At 41.8% G+C, this 20,977-nt stretch overlaps 4 protein-coding genes across 4 annotated transcripts; 3 read left to right on the plus strand and 1 right to left on the minus strand.

Annotated features, from left to right (window-relative positions):
* Positions 1–11,084: 11,084 nt before the first annotated feature.
* PpBr36_06926 (uncharacterized protein) lies at positions 11,085–12,791 on the plus strand (the record flags this gene model as incomplete). Its single annotated transcript, XM_029894068.1, has 1 exon — positions 11,085–12,791. One exon carries the CDS (start codon positions 11,085–11,087, stop codon positions 12,789–12,791), a length of 1,707 nt encoding a protein of 568 aa, XP_029747825.1.
* Positions 12,792–16,723: 3,932 nt separating this feature from the next.
* On the plus strand, positions 16,724–17,205 carry PpBr36_06927 (uncharacterized protein; the record flags this gene model as incomplete). The annotated part of the gene is made up of 2 exons (XM_029894069.1): positions 16,724–17,074; positions 17,149–17,205. 2 exons carry the CDS (start codon positions 16,724–16,726, stop codon positions 17,203–17,205), a joined length of 408 nt encoding a protein of 135 aa, XP_029747824.1.
* Positions 17,206–18,612: 1,407 nt separating this feature from the next.
* On the plus strand, positions 18,613–20,632 carry PpBr36_06928 (uncharacterized protein; the record flags this gene model as incomplete). The annotated part of the gene is made up of 2 exons (XM_029894070.1): positions 18,613–19,159; positions 19,683–20,632. The coding sequence occupies 2 exons, from the start codon at positions 18,613–18,615 to the stop codon at positions 20,630–20,632; spliced, it is 1,497 nt and encodes a 498-aa protein (XP_029747953.1).
* PpBr36_06929 (uncharacterized protein) lies at positions 18,637–20,794 on the minus strand (the record flags this gene model as incomplete). The annotated part of the gene is made up of 3 exons (XM_029894071.1): positions 18,637–19,150; positions 19,671–20,642; positions 20,751–20,794. The coding sequence occupies 3 exons, from the start codon at positions 20,792–20,794 to the stop codon at positions 18,637–18,639; spliced, it is 1,530 nt and encodes a 509-aa protein (XP_029747952.1).
* Between the last annotated feature and the right edge of the window lie 183 nt (positions 20,795–20,977).

Below are 20,977 nucleotides of genomic sequence, written 5' to 3' on the forward strand. Positions count from 1 at the left end.
TTAATTAAAAGAAATGCTTACTTATTATATGGCAGTATTTGGTCTAATTTGGGAGAACTAGGAACTTGTCGACGTTCTTTTTTGTTTTATTTTTGCTATATTTACATAAGCAACACCTGGGGACAAATAATGATGCAAAAAAGAAAAAAAACCGATTGGGCAGTACAAATTTTCAACCCAAGATTTAACCGATATTTCCCCGTTATCGATTATTCAAAATTACACTGCTTAATTAAACGGGTAAATCAAATACAATCCCACTTTTTCCACAATTTCAAAACAATAACGAAAAATCTTTTTCTTTTTTTTTTAAACCTTTAACCACATTATCGTAATGGATACCGCATCGCCACTTCCGGAAATTTCAGTCGAAATACTAGTGTTTCCTAATATTGATATTATTAACGAATTTGGTGATAATTTTTCTAATATAAATATGTACCCGTCCCACGTTTACCTAGCGTTAGTTCGCACGATTATGATTTCCTTCTTAAATTAAATTAGGAAATCAAAACCGAATTTATTGCGGTATTTGCAAATAGCCAAAACACAGTTTGCAACGATCCTGCTTTATACGGCGGGAAAAAGGATGCGTATTATATATACGCACTCAAATTATAAAATAATTTCCTCGATTTGTTCGTTTCTGGATTTTTGTTTCGACGTTGGTAACCGACAAACAATAAAGTCGATTTAACCGTTAAATGGTTTCAAAAACCTAAATTGGCGGAAATCTGGCAATATCACCATCAGGGTTTTTCTCGAAAAAAACGGCGAATTAGGTTTAATTTGCAAAAAAAGTTTACAAATATTGAAACATCCCCAATTTAATGAAAAAAATCCAATATAATGGAACCAGCACCCTTATGCGGCATCGGAATACAATAGCTTATATTTAAAACGAACTCGGATTACAAAATAATTTGCCTAACCCCAGTTTAATTCCTACGGACTTTTATATGGTAAAATCTTTCCGTTTATTAACGAAATATAACCATCCATATAACCATTTTGTATAACCATCCATTTTATATTATTATTTATATATCTGCAATAGTTAATATATGATTAGATTTTTCAAACGAAAAAGATCCATAAATATACGAAAAACGAGGTTAAGGAATCATACGTCCGATTTTGCATTTTATTGCGAAAAAGATTTAATATTAGATAAAATTCGGATTTTAAACTGTTTGCACAAGCCCGAAACGACTGATGGAGGGTTCCATCGCCACAAACCTTCGCCAAAAAATGCAAAAATATGTCCGAAAATATTATTGCCCAAAATTTAATAAATGTCCCCAAAAAGGTAAATTTTCTTTGGTCGTGGACGGATGGGCAAACCCCGGTTTAAAACACGTTTTTGGGGTATTATAGCCGCTTATATCGATAATAATTGGGTACGTCGATATATTATTTTAAATTTTATTGCGATTAACGCCAGCAAAACGAGGGAAAAACTGGCAAAATTTACCCTTTAAACTATTTTCAAATACATATTAGACGGTAAAATATTGCCTATTTTAATTGATAATATTTCCAATTTCCGCACCGTGGAGGTTATTGCGGAAATTCGAAAAAGTATTGCCCAACTATAAATACATTAACCATTTTACAAATCTTTTATATGGTTTACCTTTTACAATTAATTTAAGGGGCCATACATTAAAATCCTTATATTCCCAAAACAGATTTCCGCGCATTTTTAACTAGTTCCAATTATAAATAAAATTTGGCAATTAATAATATAAAGGAATTTGAAATATGGGATATATCCCTAAAATATATGGTCGCCCAAATCAATGTTTAACTTTATCAAACAATTTGAAATATAATTATTTAATATATTATTTACTTATATTAATTACGGTATTTAACGGCTTTACTGCACTAAAGCCCCAAACGTACCGAACCTTTTTGCAATTTACAACAAATTACTGGAAAGTTCGGCGTTAAAAAACCCCGTCTTTTAATTAAAAAATATATAAACGAAATAGAATTTAACCATTTCGGTTATTGCGCGTGCGTTTTGGCTACGTAAAACCATCGAATCATTTATTTACCAATGCCTTATATTAATAAAAGGCCAAAATAACCGGGCGAATTCGATTTTATCCAAACTTCGAATATTTGCAAAAGTTGGACGATTTTTAAATGTTTTTTAGTGACAATTAAAACTATCGCGGTTTTATCAATATTTTTAACGCCAATAAAATAAAAATAATTGCGTACGTTTTATTTGGGTTAGGAGCTATTAGAATTGCTTTTACCAATTCCGAACGAAAACTTTAGGGAAAACCCCAAAAATATCCACAAACGGGAAAATATACTAATTTGAAAAACGCAGTTCGTTTTGCACGATCAAAATTGGACAAATACATGAACCTAATTTAACGTTAAAAAATCGAAAAAAATATATTTTGTAACGGCTACTTTAATACCATTTACGCGGACAAATTCTAAAAGAAAGCGGGCTGTGATATTACGTAAAACATACCAACCAAAAGGTGGAAAATTTAATTAGCCGAAATATTAATCGTTTGGGCGAATTATATTCGCAAAAACGAAATCCAAAATTCCACCCGAAAACAAAATCAATTTACCCGGGAACAAATGCAGTCTTATTTGTTTTGTAACGGAAGCCGAGTCCAAAAAAATGCAAACATATTCCCAAATAAAATTTAAATCCAATAACAAACCCATTTACCATCGATCGTTCTATTGAAAAAAATATCCCGTTAAAAATCAAAATATTCCTTATTTAAATTCGTTATTCTCAAGTTATAAATGGTTACACGGATGGTTATATTAATATATTTTAATCCTCGATTATTTACCGCAATTATACAACACGATAAGAACATTTTGAACTAATAGGTTAGCTATAAAACCAAATTCCCGGAATTCGCTCAAATCGCGCGCGATATTTCAACTACTTTTATTACTTCCACTTTTATTAAACGGTTATAATTATAAAGGGGCAATTAGATTACCTTTAACCAACCTTCGTTAACCTTATCGGCAATCCGGGACCCTGCTATTATTTACGCTTCGATTAAAAAAGAATCATTTTTTTAAATCGGTATTAAAATTTTTATCGTATATAAAAGATTTATGTCCACGGAAGACGAAAAAGTTAAAAACGACCGTTTTAAAGATTTTGTTATGTTTGTGTACAATTTGGGGGAATTAAACGAAAATTCAAATTCGGATAACGATAATCCTATTTAGGTAACGGTCGCTAGTACCCCAATCCGGGGAAATATTAACCTTATGCCCCCATTACCCGTTTTTAGTTTAAAAGGGTTTTAACCTAATAAATTGTCAATAGAAACCCCATTTAGGGCAGTGAAATGGGTACGAGGTAATATCGTATATGGCCGTAATTCGACAAACTCCCAATTGTAGAATAGAGGTTTAATATATTTATTTTCCTTTTTTTTATTTTATTTGCGAATGTAGATTTATATGATATTTGATCTATAATCGTGATTTCATATTATATTTGATTTATTATCGTGATTTAATATTATACTTTATTTATTATCGTAATTCTATATTATATTTGATTTATTATCGTGATTTTATATTATATTTCATTCTCAATTGTAAATTATATTGTATTTATAATTCTGATTTTTCCTATAATTCGAAAAAATTACAAGTATAAATATGCCAAATTTGTGATTTTACGGGTTCTCCCACGGGGGCCCGCGGGTTGCCAAGAAAACCCGTGTACGGTTTTGGGCCGGGCCGGGCCCCCCCACAAAAAATTCAACCCACCCACGGGTTGGCCGCCCCACCGATTTGGGCTGCCAGGGGCCCCCGTGGGAGGGTTTTGGAATGCCTTAGTCACCGATAATATATAACCAAAAAAAGCCCCTTATTACCGAAACTATACGCCAAAAAAGGCTCCCTTTTGCATAAATGCACCTTGTTTGGACAGCCGGAAATTGGGCACGAATACTTTGGTTTAACGAAATATAGGCTAGTCTCAGTGCGCTGCACTGCACACGCAAAAATAACAGCAAAACCACTGTGCACAAGTAAATATTCGAATATAAAAATATATTAAAATCGTAAAAGTACAAGGTAACCTACGTCGCAATATTTGGGCTTTTGTTACTCTCTTTGCGTAAAGACCATTGCTACACCCTCTTCAATTATAAAGATATTTAAATATTAAATATACTATTAAATATCTAATTTATTGTATGATATTTGTTTTCTTAATATAAATAGTAGTATTCAGTAAAAGCCTTATAGTACGCTATAGAGTATATACGTTCGCCAGTCCAACCGTGCAATGTGCATGCAGTTATCGCTCAAGATAAATATTATATGAATATTGTTGTATTTATATATATTTTGTGGAAATATTATATATTGAACCCAATTATCGGCAAAACTGATAGAAAGTCTCATATATCTACTATGTAACAAAAGAATGAACAAATATTATTTAACTTTTCTTTTACCAATTTTATTAGAATAATTGAAACAAAAAAGAAACATCATACAGATTTATCATTTTTTTATACAAAAGAATAATCAAAGCTAATGCTACAAGTTAGATCTTCCATAGACTTTTGTTTGTATACGTAACCCAGCCCCTGAAGTTGTGGTTTTTCTTATCGTTAATATGAGTGAAAATATAAAAGCGTTTCGATTATATATTTTATATAAAAATGTATTGAGCTTAACTATCCGCTTATTTAACGACTTAAATAATACGGTATATATACCAAAGTTGTGTATATCGCTATTTAAACGTATACCACCCTCAACGTACAGAACTCTTGAAATTTGGTTCAAAAGTAAAGATAACATAAATAGAAATCGAAAATCGACAAAACATCGAAAAAATAATACCCCCATAAACTGATTAAGGGCAGGTGGTATCGCATTCGCCCAATTATACGTATAAAAGTAAGAATTAAATCGTTATTAGTAACGGTACTCAATACTATTTTCAACGTGCAAACGGCTTATTTTTACGATTTTTATTTATTTCTTTATTACGGAGTGTTAATCGCCAAAATGCCGAAAATACAGCCATAAACGGCGAAAATTCACAAACTGTCCTCCGACCTGAACCAGAGCGTTTTTTGTATGGACCCACAGGTACATTGCAAAGCCGCAATCGAGCCACGAATGGATTAATTGTGGAGCTCTGGGTTTTAGGGATAGGCCCTGAAACTAAATATGGGCTTCGTATGGAACGTATATAAAAACGTACGCTATAGGTGAGGATAACGAAAAATGTAATATAACCTCTATTATCGAACGCCACTAAAAAAAGGCTGGATATTTTGGGGTTATTTTTTTGGGGTTACGGGTAAAAGGCCGGGCGTTTGTTGGAAAAGAACCTGGGGTAAAATCGATTCGAATACCTATTACCAATATATTACTCCGGTTATTTACAATTGCATTATCAATAACCCGTTTGCGGGTAACCCCTGACACTTGGATAGAATGACGTTCCGAAACAAATTATTAGAATACTATTGAATATATAAAACTGTTAAGTATTATAACGATTATTTGGCCGTTTCTTTTACCGGATTTAAACCTTATCGAAAACGTGTAAAACAAAATAAAGGATTGTATATAATGGAAATACGGAAATTAGGACAAAATCCTGTATAATATTGTACGGTAACGTGTCCGGAGGCTTGAGAGGTGATCCCGGAATCGCATTTACGTAAACGGTTAAAAACTATACTTTAACGTATGCGTAACGTGATCAACGCCAATAGTATGCATATAAACTGGTAAATCCAATTTGTGAATAGTTTTAAAATCGATTTCAACATAATACGTCTATTTAGTTAATTACCTGCAGTATTTCGTTCTAGTTACCTGTGTATAAGGTTTTGTATTTTGATTAATTCGGGTAGGAGTTACTACCAAAAACATCTAAATTCCGAAGGGATCCACAGACTTACAAAGTCGCCACCACTGTTTAGAGGGAGTGATTTTTACCCCTACCACCATAGTGTATACAATATAATATCAAATAAAAATATATGGCGCTAAATTTGCTAACTTATGTATTAGTTTTACGCCGTTCACTGCTAGCAAATACCCTGTTTCTATGCAAAGCTTTCTTAAGGGAAAGGCCGTGGCGGTATACGGCTGGCTTGGAACCGACGCTGTTCGCGACCAAGTGAAAACCCTTATTGTGTTTATATATTAACAGGATTAAGCGAAAGCCCCCCTCCCTGATATGACAAACCTACTAATTTAATATTGAGAAGGCATTTAAACTTTGACTGCATCCGGCCCAGGGGTACTTCGTACGCTTTTGCGCACGTAGTTCGCCTATCTAATATGTATATATATATATTGGGTCAAGTGAATACTTTTGAAATTGAAAATTACTTTTTTTTAAATATAGAAAGTACTTTTAGTCGTGGTATAAATAGTTTATATAATTATAATGGCTGTAATAGTTATAATAGTATATCAAGCCGGTATGCAGTACTTACCCGCACGCTATTAAGTCCATGATACAATTTAAACTATCACCAAAAACGAACGTTTTTAGGGAATATTTAAACATTTTTTATCGTTATTTACCTGGAAGATATCCTTATTCTTTCCAAAACGTTAGAAAAACACAAAAGATACGTTTACACAATTTTACAAAAACTATAGAGCGTTTAACTTTCAATTAAACCCGAAAAATGCATTTTTTACAGCAAACAAATTAATTTCCTAAAATATATTATCGCCCGTTGAGAAGTTAGGATGGAAAAATCAAGAATCCAAACAATAAAAGAATAACCCTAACCATAAAACGTAAAAGACGCTCGGGCATTCCTCGGATTTATGAACCTTTACATAAAGTTTATTACAAATTACGGCGCGATCGCCACCCTGTTAACCAATATAATTGAAAAAGATTTAAAATTCCAAAGGACGGAATAAATATAATCGGTTTTCGAACAATCACGAAATGCAGTAATACGAAAACCAATCCTTAAAATACCAGATCCAATAAAACCTTTCGAAATCGAAATAAATGTATCAGACTATGCAATTGGAGGATAATTTAGCCAATAAAACGAAAAAAAAACGCCTGCACCTTTGCGCTTTTTTGTTACAAAAATCATATAAACTAAAAATCAATTACCAAATCCACGATAAAAAATTTATAGTTGTTATCCGAATATTCGAAAAATGGAAACCACAACTATCCGGAATTGAGTATGAAATATCAATTTGTACGGACCAAAAAAGCCTAACCCATTTTACCATTAACAAAATATCAAATAAAAGACAAATTAAATAGGCAGAATTCCTATTAAATTTCCATCTTAGGATCATTTATTGACAAAAAAACAAAAAACGGTAAAACCGACGCTCTTAACAAAAAACTAAATTATAAAAATATAATACCCGAGGAAATACGAAAAATCCTTACAGCAAACGACAACGGAAACCTTTTACCGATGTGAACATGGCTAGCGCAGGGCTAATTATATAAGTCACCCTGCATCGAATCAATAAATAAATAACAAACAAAACGTATACGCGTTTATTATACATACAAAGCTTTATATATCACGTCTTTATTCATAGTTTTAGCAACAAAACAAATACGTCATATTGAATCTAGCTTAGTGGTATAATGCACGTACCATAATCTATATTATATATACGTTGCTGAAGTGCGTGGGTTCGAATCCCGTTGTGGTCGCCGATTTTCTGTGCATGCATAAGCACAATAGGCCGTTAGGCTCAATGGGCCGTTAGGCTCAATAGGTCGGCAGGTTAGTCACATGAATAAGGCCAAATCATGTGACGTGACCCCGCATTCCGGACATCCGGATCGAAGATTTGCACCTACGGATTCGAACACGTAATTTACAACTTAGCCTTAGATTCATCACTTTCCATAACCTTTATCGATTCAACGATTTAACGAATCGATTGTACAACAACAATATATCATCTCTATTACCCGCTAGCACACGGTTATCTGCCATTTCAACGTTCCATCAGCCTTATACGTGATCCACCTTTCCCCGCGTTTAAGATTAAGCTTATTCTATCTCGTAACCTCCTCACAACCAATTCACCGAAACTTTATACCGATTAACACGGTAACCACACCAAGTGAAATACGGAAAACCCAAAAAATACCACCTACTATTCACAAAAGCTCAAAATCGACCAAAATTCGAAATTACACCATTAAACGAATTTACAAAAAAACGATTAGCATATACCACAAATCAAAACACACGAATAAAATAATTTACCAATTAAATGCTGCGCAAAAACATTTAGTTTATCCCATTAAAAAGGATTTAAAAAACCTATTGGAAAAAAAATTCCAAACAAAATTAGAATCCGGAAAACGCGATTCCAAAACCACCTCAGGGAAAATTTCGGCCGATCGCCGCCGTTCCTCCTATTTTACCTTTTCGCGCTCCATTCGCCTCAATTCCTCCAAATCGTTAATTCCGCGAAATACAGTTTATATTATTTTTTAAACCATATTTTTTTTTTTACTCACGAAAGCGTTCGACCTTCGCATCGGCCAAATAAACCTTTTCGTGAGCCCGACGGCGAACCTTTTTTACAATTTTTAATTCCTCCTCCAATTTGGTATATTGTTGGCCAATTTCGGGAAATCAAATAGGCGAAATTCTGAAAACGTCGCACCCCGAACGGTTCGACCGCAAATACTCGACATAGCGAAAAAGATTTTAAAAAAAACCGAATATTTGGGTATTCCCCTCGATTTGTATGCAAAATAAACAACCATTTTTACCGTCGATAAAAACAAAAAAAGGAAGCCGGAACGACGTTCTGTCGACGAACGACCAAATTTTAATTTAATAACGCGATTAAATATGGCGTAGGAAAATTCGCAAAAAGGAAACAGGAAAATAAAAACAAAAACCAGGGGAATACGGATTATTTAAAGGTTAAAGGGATTTAACCAAAAAAGGAAACCTAAGGATATTACGACCAAATAATCGGGTTGGTACCAGTGAAACCAGGCGGGGTTACACCCTTTTTAACGATATTCGACCAAAAAAAACACCGACCGATAGGGAATAGGATTACGTAAAGACAAAATTCACGTAAAAAGCACGTAATTGCTAAAACGGTTGATTTTAAACGAATAAAGGGTAATTTTAAAAATTACGACCGGATTTCCAAAGATTTTGAAGGACTTTTAAAATTGAGGACCCCCAAAAAAATTACATTTAACATATAATTTATATAAGACGCGCTTATTATTCTGTAAATAAATTCGATCTTAGGATTTCTGAACAGTAATTAATTTTATGTTTTAATTAACCTTAATATTTACTTAAGAACGATTATAATTTCACCGCAGTTCTTGAAAACCTAGTTACCCAGTTAAGTCGCTCAGTTGCTTTAACCCACTATATTTTACCCTAAGAACAGGTTAACCGATACCTTGATCGTAACAGTAATCCGCAAATGAATAAGGTTTGACGGCAAATCTTTAATTTTCAATATCTTTCCCGATATATTTGTCAGTGACTGAAAAAATGCGGGGCAATCTCCGCTGTAAAGGATTATTTGGAACTTTCCTTTTCTCTTTTTTCTTCAGAGAGTAGCTTTATGACTACAGCTAAATGTTTCCCAGGTAAATCTTAGAACATTCCTTTTACGTTTTTCCTTGATCAAATTTAAACTAACCTTGACACGCAATTTTGCATATTGAAATAAATGACGAAAGGTATTAGTTTTAAACCTAGTATTGTTTTTAGAATATGAAGGAAGAATATATTTAAATAAATTGTTACAGGAAAATAACCTGCAGATGTTTGTAGATAAATTTTCAAGCCCGTACTTTACAGTTAAATTTTGCATTTATTACTTTTCCGTATTTAAAACCTCACGTTCACTATAACCTTCCGGTATACGTCTTCCATGTTTTATTGTGCTTCGTATGTTATTATTTTATTGATTTATTTCGGCTGTAATACTCGGGCATGTTTTCATATTCGCTATAGCCAACAAGTGCACACGAACGCTTTTACTGGAAAATATATTACCTTCGTTTCCAAGACTCTTATTGCTATAAACACGTTGCCATTGGAGTACTGTGATAATTCCTATGGTAGAGAATATGTCGCAGCTCCCATAACTGATCTTTCGGGGTGAAGAAGCCAGAGATTCGCCGAAAAATCGCCCTTCTTATTTGACAAGTAAGAAAACTAGACGTACATGGGGAAAAAAATCGCCAACATTAACAAGGAAAGATAACAGCAGCCTTAACTTCTTTTAATAACTATTGCTGTTGCTTAGGGTATGAATTGGCAGATTTACTTAACTTGGCCCTGTAGGTCGCTTACTGATGCCTGCATACACAATTTTCAAATGACCATTTATTTGGGGGTTTGATAGGCTAAGGCACAGGCACCCTGCTTACGTCCGTAACTGGGCGGGGTTCAGTGAGGGTAGAGTGAAAATTCAGCTGGCTTGGACCCGGCTCTCAAATTCGAGAATACACTCCAAAGTACGCTAATGCAGGTAGCCTAAGAGAGTGTTACCCTACCTGGCTGAGGGTTTAATCGCGTACCACCACACCAAGGCCGCCTTTTGTGCCCTTTGAAGACGCCACACCGCGAATATCCCGAAGGTGGTCGTCGTTCTGGTTGGCGTAACGTTTGACGATTATCTTGTACCTACATTAGACACTCTTACCTACCTAGTCCAGTTCTAGAATTGCCTATCACCAAGGTACCACGATTAGCTTAGACGGCACACGATCTGCTCAAATGAGGACGGGATGCTCATCACAGCCACGTCTCTCCTCGCCCTTTCCTTTTGTTTGCCTTCTCACCCTCCCCTCACTTTCCTTCCTTTCCGGACCAGGTCTCGGCCGGCTGCAAATCAAGAGTTCGTCCCACCCCACGTCCAATGATTCCTGAAAACTTCAACATTTCACACTAGAGAACTTTCCCCATGTTCTGACTGGATATCTCTCCTGTCGTCTGCACTCTCATGGTCTGCCACGAAACCTTGAATTCTTTGACCTCTCTTTCAACAACATCGACGACCAGACACGAAACCGACTAACGAAGACTATGGCATCCCCGCCTCCCAGCGAGGTCGTCAGACCGATTGAAACGTTCCTTCAACCTACCGAATCCGACGCCAATGATCCAACCATTCCTCACTCGGCGACTTCTTCTGCAAGCCACATCCATCAGGATAGCGGCACAGTCAAGAAGCTCTCCGCAATCCAAGCAATCCGCAAATGGCCCTGGATATCAGCCTGGCAACTCGCCCTTTCGTCAGGCATTATCCTCACCGGCTTTGACCTCAGCATCGTTTCCAACGTGGCATCCCTGCCCGCCTTCCAAGTTCAGTTCGGCACGCTCTACGGTGACAAATACATCCTTCCAGCCCTTTGGCTCGGCTTTTGGAACGCCTCAATTCCGATCGGCGCCATCGTTGGTGCCCTCGCCGCAGGCCTGCTTCAAGATGTCGTGGGACGTCGAGCCGCCGTGGCTGCCGCTAGTCTCCTCTCGGCCGCCTGCGTCGCTGCGGCTTTCTTTTCTGACAAGGCGGGCGTGATCGATGCACAGCGAGGCGTGTTTCTCGTAGCCAAGACAGTCCAAGGTTTCGCCGCCGGCATGATGCTCTGCACCGTCGAGACGTGGCAATCCGAGGTTCTCCCGCCGGCGCTCCGCGGGCCTGGCATCGCACTTTACCCCATCTTTACGCTACTCGGACAGCTTGTCGGCGCCGTCGTCGTCCAGTCCGTCCTCGAGGTCAAGTACATGGTCAACTACCGGCTCGCCTTAGCAACACAGTGGCCCTTTACCGCCATACCACTCGTTGTCGCCCTTCTGATGCCGGAGAGCCCGCCTTGGCTTGTGCGGATGGGCCGTTTGGATGCTGCGCGCAAAAGTCTGACACGACTGGGGTCTACAAGGGACGATGGCAGCATTGATGCTGAGCTGGAAGGCTTGAAGCGCATCATCGAGCTTGAGCGCGAACAAAGCGACAACAGAAAGGTGGGATACATCGAGTGCTTCAAAGGGACAGACAACCGCCGCTCGTGGATCATTCTATTTGCGCGGGTCATCCCAACATTCTTCGGCCTTCCACTCTTCTCCACTGCCAGCTACTTCCTCCAAGTCCTCAACGTCCCGCCACGCCTCAGCCTGCTCTTCACGCTCATCGGCGTCGTCATAGGGCTGTTCGCAAACTTTGCCAGCTTCTGGACGCTCACCACGTTCGGCCGCCGACCACTCATCACCGCCACCATGGCCTTTGCGGCGGTCATGTGGGCCTCGATCGGCATCGCCGGTTGCTACCCATCGACGCTTCCGGCCGTGCAATGGTACGTCATCGTGGCCATGATAATCACCATCTCGGTGGTCGGCGTGGCGGCCTGGCCCGCCTCGCACGTCGTGGCCGTCGAGGCGTCGTCGCTCCGCCTCCGTGCACGCAGCCAGGGCATTGCCGGCGTCGCGGCGAACCTCGTCATGGGCGTCATCAGCATCGTCCTCCCTTACATCTACAACCAGGACCAGGGCAACGGCGGCGCGCGCGTCGGGTTCCTCTTTGCGTTCCTCTGTCTGGTTGGCACTGTGCTGTCGTGGTTATTCATCCCCGAGATGAAGGACCGCACCGTTGAGGCCGTGGATGCCATGTTTGAGCTGCAGCTGCCAGCGCGGGCGTTTGCGACGTGGCGCCGCGACGGAGACGAGGAGCGCGATGATCGGGAGAAGACCCCTGGCGCTGAGGAGCGCGAAGCTCAGGAGACGGCCGGGAAAATGTGAGCAACTCTATTTTCAGGTCGATCGGTGGGGAAAAGGGGATCTCGGGCGGGATGCATGTTTAGGGGTAGGATTCCCGGTCTTTTTTGCTTTTTATAGAATACTCGACTTGTTCACGAGATAAGGGACACAGCAAAGGTGGAGTCGGTCAAGGCCTGGCAAGGAAATGTATCTATCCTACAGGGGATTTCTCGTCAGTTCTGCGACAGCATTTACCTGCGCAGCGGTCTCGGCATGGATCTGGCTCGGAAACCTCGAACCGTCAATATTGGTAGCAATTTTGGCGAACCTGTTCACCTTTCGTTTCTCGCATGACACCCCTGTCAAGACAACAGAGTTTTGCCAAGCAGGCTGTGTGAGATTGTAATTGACGTAATTTTGGGGCTTCCGTCGTTTTGTATCACTTCCTTGCTATTTATTGCTAGAAATCTAATTCCTGGCGAGTTGTAAGGAAGAAGGTGAACACCGGATCGCTCGCCGGTCTCCATAACCAAGGAGCGGAAGCCATGCATTGCTGCGACTTGATTCTCACGTCTCGGGGGCTTGTAGCCTGCTAGTGGGATCGGTATATTGGAGTGTAAGTAAAGGATGGATGGAGGTGGGGTTGGGGTTTAACGTTGGGCTCCACATCTCCGACCCCCCTAAAGTCCGGCCCCCTTGAAAAATGTAACGACGAAATACCCCTTTTATAAACCGATTTAAATGTAAACCTATCAACGCACAATAATACAATCATTGTCAGGCTCTCCCGGTTCGCTAACCTCTTCTCCATCGTTCAAATCCTCTAAACAGTCCCTATTATTTTCCTGTGCTTCATAAACGTTTTTTTTGCTGACCAAAAGCTCGTTGGGATCCGGAATTACCCTTTTCCTTTTGACCGGCCGTACCGCCTCCAATTTTGCTTTTAACAAACTGATTTTTTGCTGAGCTTCAGCCAATAAGATATCCTTGGTTTCGAAGCTTTTTTGGACTTTTGCAAACAAAAGCCGTGAAGTGGCGTTACTTTTTTCGGACCGGGAAATTTCCTGTAGTTGAAGTCGAATATCTCGGGTCGTTTTAGGGGTTTTCCAAATAAGTAAAGATTGGTCGTTAATTTTTTGGTTTGGGCTTTCCGGTGTTTTATCCCTTTGGAAGCCGTTATTTCTACCTTTTTCGACGTTGGCGTTGCTATTTTCTAATAAAAACGGGTTTAAAAGTGGTTTTGCCAAGTTCACCGGCCATAACCCCGTCGTACGCCAACCAGATTGAATGGTTTTTGCTATAAATGCTTTTGATCTGGCTTTTCGATAGCAAAGTAGAAAGTTTCGTTTCCCAACAACCGTTGAACAGCAAAACTGGTTTACAAATCCCAGGTGACGTCGATAAGCTTCCTTTAACGGCCCAAAAACCGATAAATCCAACGGTTGAAGAACGTGCGACGAATGAGGAGGTAAATATAAAAGCTGAATATTATTTTGGAGGCAAACAAGCATAAACTCGTCGCTGACGTGTGATCCGTGGCCGTCGAGAACTAATAAACGCTTTTCAGGAGTTAAAGGTTGGGTATTTGGAATAAACACCTTTTTTAACCATTCGATACCTGTTTCATTATTTGTCCACCCGTTTTCTGTTGCATGAAATTGCCAGGTATCGAAAGGACTTAAATCAGCTGGAAACCATTGTTGCTGTACGTTTTTCCCCTTAAATATAACGAGGGGAGGTATAACAGCCCCCGTAGCTGATACACATTCGATTATGCTCGTCCAACCCCGCGTTCCAGGCTCTTTTCGCTGTAATGGCCGGATTTTATTACGCCCTAACACCAGGCCATTAGATCCTTTGCCTTCCATTATACCTGTTTCGTCCATATTCCAACGGTTGGCCGGTTTTATAGTATCGATAACGGGATTTTTCAAATAGGACCACCAAGATTTAATTACCTCGGTTGTAGCCCCATTAACCCGGGCATTTTCTATTCGCCGGGGCCTTTGGGTTTTCAAAATTGGATATCGGGCTATAAAACGGCTAACCCAATGTTTCCCAAGGCTTTTTCTTTCTCCGGCGGCCTGAAGAATTCGTTCCGCAAAATAGCGTAGTTCTTGATGCGTTGGCGGAAGGCCTAACGCGGCCTGCGCAAGTACCCAATCTGCCAAATAGGTCTCCTGCTCCTGTGAAAGCCTTTGACAAAATCTTTTCGCTTGTTGAATTGACTGGGCCCCCTTTAAACGATCGTGAAGGGTACTCCGAGGAATACCCCATTTTTGCGAGGTTTTGTGAACTGATTTGCCATTTCTTATGTCAGAAATGGCAGCAAGAAGCTGATTTTCAGTGTACTGTTTCATTGGAAAGTTTGGAGCAAGAATCTTCAAAATGCAAGTTCTAAAGTGAAAAATTCGTCTAGATATTTATAAAATAAAACAAAGGGTTGACGTGGCTGAGTAGATATTTTTAGGGGCCGGACTTTAGGGGGGTCGGAGATGTGGAGCCCAACGTTATAAGACTGGGTGGACTACTTCATCCGAAGACGATTCGATCGTGTTCTCCTTTAATTTTGGTAATTCATCTAATGTCAAGCCGTTCGTCCACTGGTGACATGGGATGGCACTTGCAGGTAGGGCTGAGGGTTGAAACATTAAAGATCGGTACTAACGAAGGAGGTAAGGTTGGCTGAGCAAAACCCACTTGCTCCTCGAGAGTTGGATTTGTAATATTAGTCGGAGGGGCCTTTTCTGGGTGGAATGGAATAGAATGCGGACAGTGGTGGTGATGTCAGCGCATTTCCAAGAAGCCCCACATGCGACAGGTTGAAGTTTTTTTTTTTTTTTTTGCTTGTGGTCTTGTTTGTGGGGCCTTGTCAACGACTGGAGGAAACTCGACTGGTGCAGCTTGATGTCATCGGCGACAAGTGTTTTTGTTTGTCAATTCTAGCGTCTTGATTTTCTGCGCAATTACAGTAGGTCGATCACTGCGCAAAAAAAAAAACGGGAACCCCCCTTTTCCCCTTTCCCGCTGGACCCTGCATTTGCCCCTCACAATTAGAGGAAATGGATCGTTTTCTGCCAGCCATTGCCATGACCGAACAAATCAACCAACGTAGTATGCTTGATGTTTGCTGAGCGTTCCTGATATTCTATGGTGTTGGGATTGATAAAAACCTCTTCATGCAGAAGCACGTGGAGGTTTTAGCTTTGGATTGATACCAAGTAGAGGCGGGATTCAGCGCAGTGTAGCGTGCGGCCAGTGGCAAGGATCCAGGAGGCAACTGCCATCAGCTTCTGTGCGGCAGTGGGGCCTTGAGCGGGTAAGATGGAAGTCTGCATAGCTTGCTGTGATACGTTGATTAGTTTCTCCTATCCGCAGCCTCATGACCAGCAGACTCCTGAGGATGATCTCGTGTTGCTTTTTGGTCCCGGGAATCTTTTGGGGATTGGGAATGCAGCGCAGCAAAATAAACGATGATATCCAGCGACCCTATTTTGGTCCTGTTGCAGATGTACCTGTACCGCAGCAGCAGCTAATTAATGCATCACCTAAGTTCTGCGGCAAACGGTACATCGAGTCAAGAGACAGCGGAGACGACCCCCTCAGATCGGCGCTCCTTGGTCTGCATTAACCTTCGAGTCCACGTCAGAGATCGTATTTTCAGGTCGTGTTGAGGGAGGGTGAACAAGCTGCTGGGATACATCCTTTAACCTCGGCGACTCTATTCTAGTTGCCGTAGTTATTGTGACCGATGAATATTGTGGTATATATTCAGGCATCCATACGCACCTCAATGAAGCCGGAGGGAATAGCGCTACCATAGTTGCCGATTGTATTCTCTCGCTGGCAAACCAACAATCCGACACGTGAAATAATTAATCAGTTCAACCTGGTACATAATCGCATACATAAAGTTTAACTGCTCGCCATTACATACTCATCAATCTAAAAATACACATTGAACCCACATCACAATGCAGCTCCTCGCCACCGCCCTCTCGTTCGCTGCAGGCGCCGCAGCCTACATCAACGGAATGAGCGCACCCGCGACGGTGCAGCGCGGCCAGGCCTTCACCGCCGAGCTCAATTCGTCCATTTACATTCAGAATTACAACGACTTTGGAGTGGTGTGGGGCCTTTCGTCGCCCAACGTGGACGCGGGCGCTTGTCCCGGCTGCGTCGGCCGCTTCATCGGGTACACGAACCTGTTTGGAAACGCGGCCGACGTGAAGGTGCCGCCGTCGGGTACCGTCGGGGTGCAGATCACTGTGCCGGCCGACCAGTCGCCGGGCCAGTACAAGCTCGTCGCAGGCGCTAGCTACCTCGTTGGTGCAAGTTTCTCTTCCTGCCGTTTCTACTGGTTTGTCGACTCGAGTGCTAACAGTTTTGTGCTGCGCAGGCTTCGGGAGTGACGGGGTTCAACTATTTTAATGCTACGATCCAGGTCACCGAGTAATGTAGGGGCGACCGGTTCATGTTTCGGTTTGAAAGGGAGAGTCAGAACAGCTGAAAGGAAATAGGAAAAAGAAACAAAAAAAAAAAAAAAAAAAAAAAAAAAAAAAAAAAAAGAAACAAAAAAATCATAAACAATTAATCAATCTTTATCGAATCGCGTTGTGAAATACTGAATACCAAGCCGGGTTGGTCGGCTTCTTGTCAAATTTAACTGTTGTTTGCCAAGACAGCCCGCCACCTGGACTTGCCAACGACGAACGCCTCAATCTCGCCCAAGCCCGAAATGCGTTGGACTGTGCACGGCCGCACGCTCGTGGAACCCAATTGTGCCAGGCCTTTTGTTGTCGACAGATTAGATGAACAACAGATGCCATCCTGGATAACATGCTGTAAGATCGGCACAAATCCCGTCTCGGAACCACAGGAAATGTGTGTCCAGGCCAGATATTTCTGTCCCCTTTTCGATAAACTTAGAAGCGTCACCAAAAAGGGGGCGCAATGCTTTGAAGAGGAGACCCACAAAATTCGGCAGCGGTAGCCGTAAACTTTTTCCTTTTTTGGTTATTTCCGCCGGCACACGCTTGACACGCTAGGAGGCGTTCAGACGCCGAACCATGGCCACATGTTGCACGTGTAAGCGTCCTGTAAATTGTATTCATCAAAAACAGCCCAAGAAAAGCGAAAGGAACAAAGTCGCATGGCGATCAAAGTGAACTTGGCCCTCTTGAATGGTCAACTTGGCAAAAACTCCCCCCCTCCCCCATTAAAACCAAGGCAGACTACAACCAGGCAGGATCGAACCGCCCTACCTGGACCACCTTGCCTTGCTTGCCAACCAACGAAACAATCTCCACCTGTGAGGTCAACGCCAAGCCCGCTACCGCCCTCAGCTGGGCCCCGACCTCCCCGCATACCATGCAGGCTGACCACTGTTTTTGCTGGGGAGCAAATGACGATGGCGGCTCTTGTTCCCTGATGGGGTTTTCTCTTTCGGGGTTCCCATTTTCTTTTTTGAGTCGTCATCTTCCTCTTGTCAGGCCGCCCTTTAATCTGTAGCTTTAGTCTCTTTGTATTGTTTATTTTTTTTTTTTTTCCTTTATTTTTTTTTGGTTTGTTTGTTTGTATTTTTTGGGGCAGTTATTTTTTCTCGTCCCCGTCTTTCACTTTACCAGCCGTAATGTGCTCGCGGTTTTACGTAGGGGCCCATTGATTTGCAGCACCGGCCCTAACACGACTCTTTGTCTGGTACGACAACTGTTTCGGACTGGGGGCAGCGGCCTGGTGGCTTCTGCTGACTTTCTCGTCTGGTGCGGCCGACCAAAAATATTATTATTGTTTTAAGATCCAACCAGAGCTGAGAGCGAGGAGCGAGTCTGTGTGTGACCTTAAAAAAAAAAAAAAAAATAGGATGGTCCCTATCGCGCTGAGGCTGCTATTTGCAGTATCCACCGCCACCGCGGCCGTCGTCGCCAGAGACCAGCCTTCGTCGCCGCAACCGCCGCTCCTCGCCCACCGCCAGGTTGACGACGGCGGCGCGGCCGAGTTTGGCGATGGATACGTCCGCTACCCGCTGCACACCTCGGAGCGGCGCCGGGCGCTGGGCGACGCGGCGATCGATAGGGCCATCGTGTCGCTGGCCAAGCTCGAGGCGCGCCAGTCGGTAGAGTCGGGTGTCACCAACATCGAGGACGGGTTGATCTACTCGGTGGAGATTGGAATCGGCACACCGAAGCAGCAGATTGAAGTCGTCATCGACACTGGTTCGTCCGAGCTTTGGGTCAATCCCGACTGCAACAACATCGAGAACCGGTTGAGCACGTCGATGTGCAAGGCCGTGGTGCACTACGAGCCCCGCAAAAGCGAGACTGCGGTCAACTTGCGTAGGAACGGAACCATCACGTACGGGTCTGGGGATGTCAAGTTCAGCTATGTGGCGGACACGGTTACTGTTGGCGGTGAGTGTTTGCTTTTTTTTTTTTTTTTTTTTTTTTTTTTTTTTTTTTTTTTTTTTTTTTTTTTTTTTTTTTTTTTTTTTTTTTTTTTTTTTTTTTTTTTTTTTTTTTTTTTTTTTTTTTTTTTTTTTTTTTTTTTTTTTTTTTTTTTTTTTTTTTTTTTTTTTTTTTTTTTTTTTTTTTTTTTTTTTTTTTTTTTTTTTTTTTTTTTTTTTTTTTTTTTTTTTTTTTTTTTTTTTTTTTTTTTTTTTTTTTTTTTTTTTTTTTTTTTTTTTTTTTTTTTTTTTTTTTTTTTTTTTTTTTTTTTTTTTTTTTTTTTTTTTTTTTTTTTTTTTTTTTTTTTTTTTTTTTTTTTTTTTTTTTTTTTTTTTTTTTTTTTTTTTTTTTTTTTTTTTTTTTTTTTTTTTTTTTTTTTTTTTTTTTTTTTTTTTTTTTTTTTTTTTTTTTTTTTTTTTTTTTTTTTTTTTTATTCTATTGCGATAGGGAAAAAAAGAGAGAAAAAAAAAACACTAACTCCTCTCCCCAGGCAACACCGAAATCAAGAACCAGACTTTTGGCGTGGCAACCCAGTCGACCGATATCTTTATGGGCATCATGGGCCTTGGCCCCCGCCTCGGCCGCCCCCGGGAGAGCAACTACTCCCTGCTGCTGGAGAGCCTGGTCGAGCAGAGGCACATCCGAAGCCGGGCCTTCAGCCTGGACCTCCGCAGCGTCAACAGCCGCACGGGCGCCGTCATCTTTGGCGGGATCGACACGACCAAGTTCATCGGCGACCTGTCCAAGACGCCCATGCTGTCGCCGCAGGAGACCCCGCAGGGCGCAGATAGGTACTACGTCTACATGACATCCATCTCGTTGTCGTCGTCGGGCGGCGAGTCGCGCAAGGTCTTCGACAAGGGCCTGACCAAGGGCGTGGCCGTGTTCCTCGACAGCGGCGGCACCGTCTGCCAGCTGCCGCAGGCGCTGTTCAAGGGCATCGGCGACGCCTTCCCCGGCGCCACCCTCGACTCGCGCTCGGGCTTCTACCAGGTCGACTGCGACAAGGCCACGTCGGCCAACGGCACCATCGACTTTGGCTTTGGCGACAAGGTCATCCGCGTGGGCTACGCCGACTTCATCTGGCGGCCCTCCCGCAACGTGTGCGTCCTCGGCGTCAGGGCCCTGGCCAGCCAGCGCGGCGAGCCGATTCTCGGGGCGAGCTTCCTGCGTGCCGCCTACGTCGTCTACGACCAGGAAAACAGGAACCTCCACCTCGCGCAGGCCGCCAACTGCGGCGACGGCGACATCGTCGCCATCGGCCAAGGCTCCAACGCGGTCCCGTCCGACGCCAAAGGCAAGTGCACCGTCGCATCGAGCGGCGACGGCGTGCAGAGCGCCGACAAGAAGAACGCGGCGGGTAGGATGACCGACGGTGCCAGCTGGGTGCGCCTGCTGGCGGCGGGCGGCTTGTCCGTCTTGTATATCTCTTTTGCGTAGGATAAATGGGCTGGATGTGGGGGTTCCTTCTTTTGTGCCGAGCGAGCAAGCTGGGAGCACTACATATAATCTGATGAAATATTAACGAATTATTTCCTAGCCTGGGTCCAGGTCTGACCTTTTGAGGTCTGCCGTGATGGACTGTTGAGTGATTCTCGACATGCCCCCATTTACCCTGCGTCACCACCATCGACGGTCGTATTAAGGATCTTACAGGGCGACGGAGGTTCTTGTGAGATTCAGCAAGCATTGGTAATACCCCGGCCCATGTGGCTTATGGGGCAAAGCGGCACAACAAAGTGTCTTGCGGGGTGGCTGGAGGTTGTTTTGGTCTTTATCTTCTTA

Source organism: Pyricularia pennisetigena, chromosome 1, assembly GCF_004337985.1.
Source record: "Pyricularia pennisetigena strain Br36 chromosome 1, whole genome shotgun sequence".
Taxonomy (NCBI): Eukaryota; Fungi; Ascomycota; class Sordariomycetes; order Magnaporthales; family Pyriculariaceae; genus Pyricularia; species Pyricularia pennisetigena.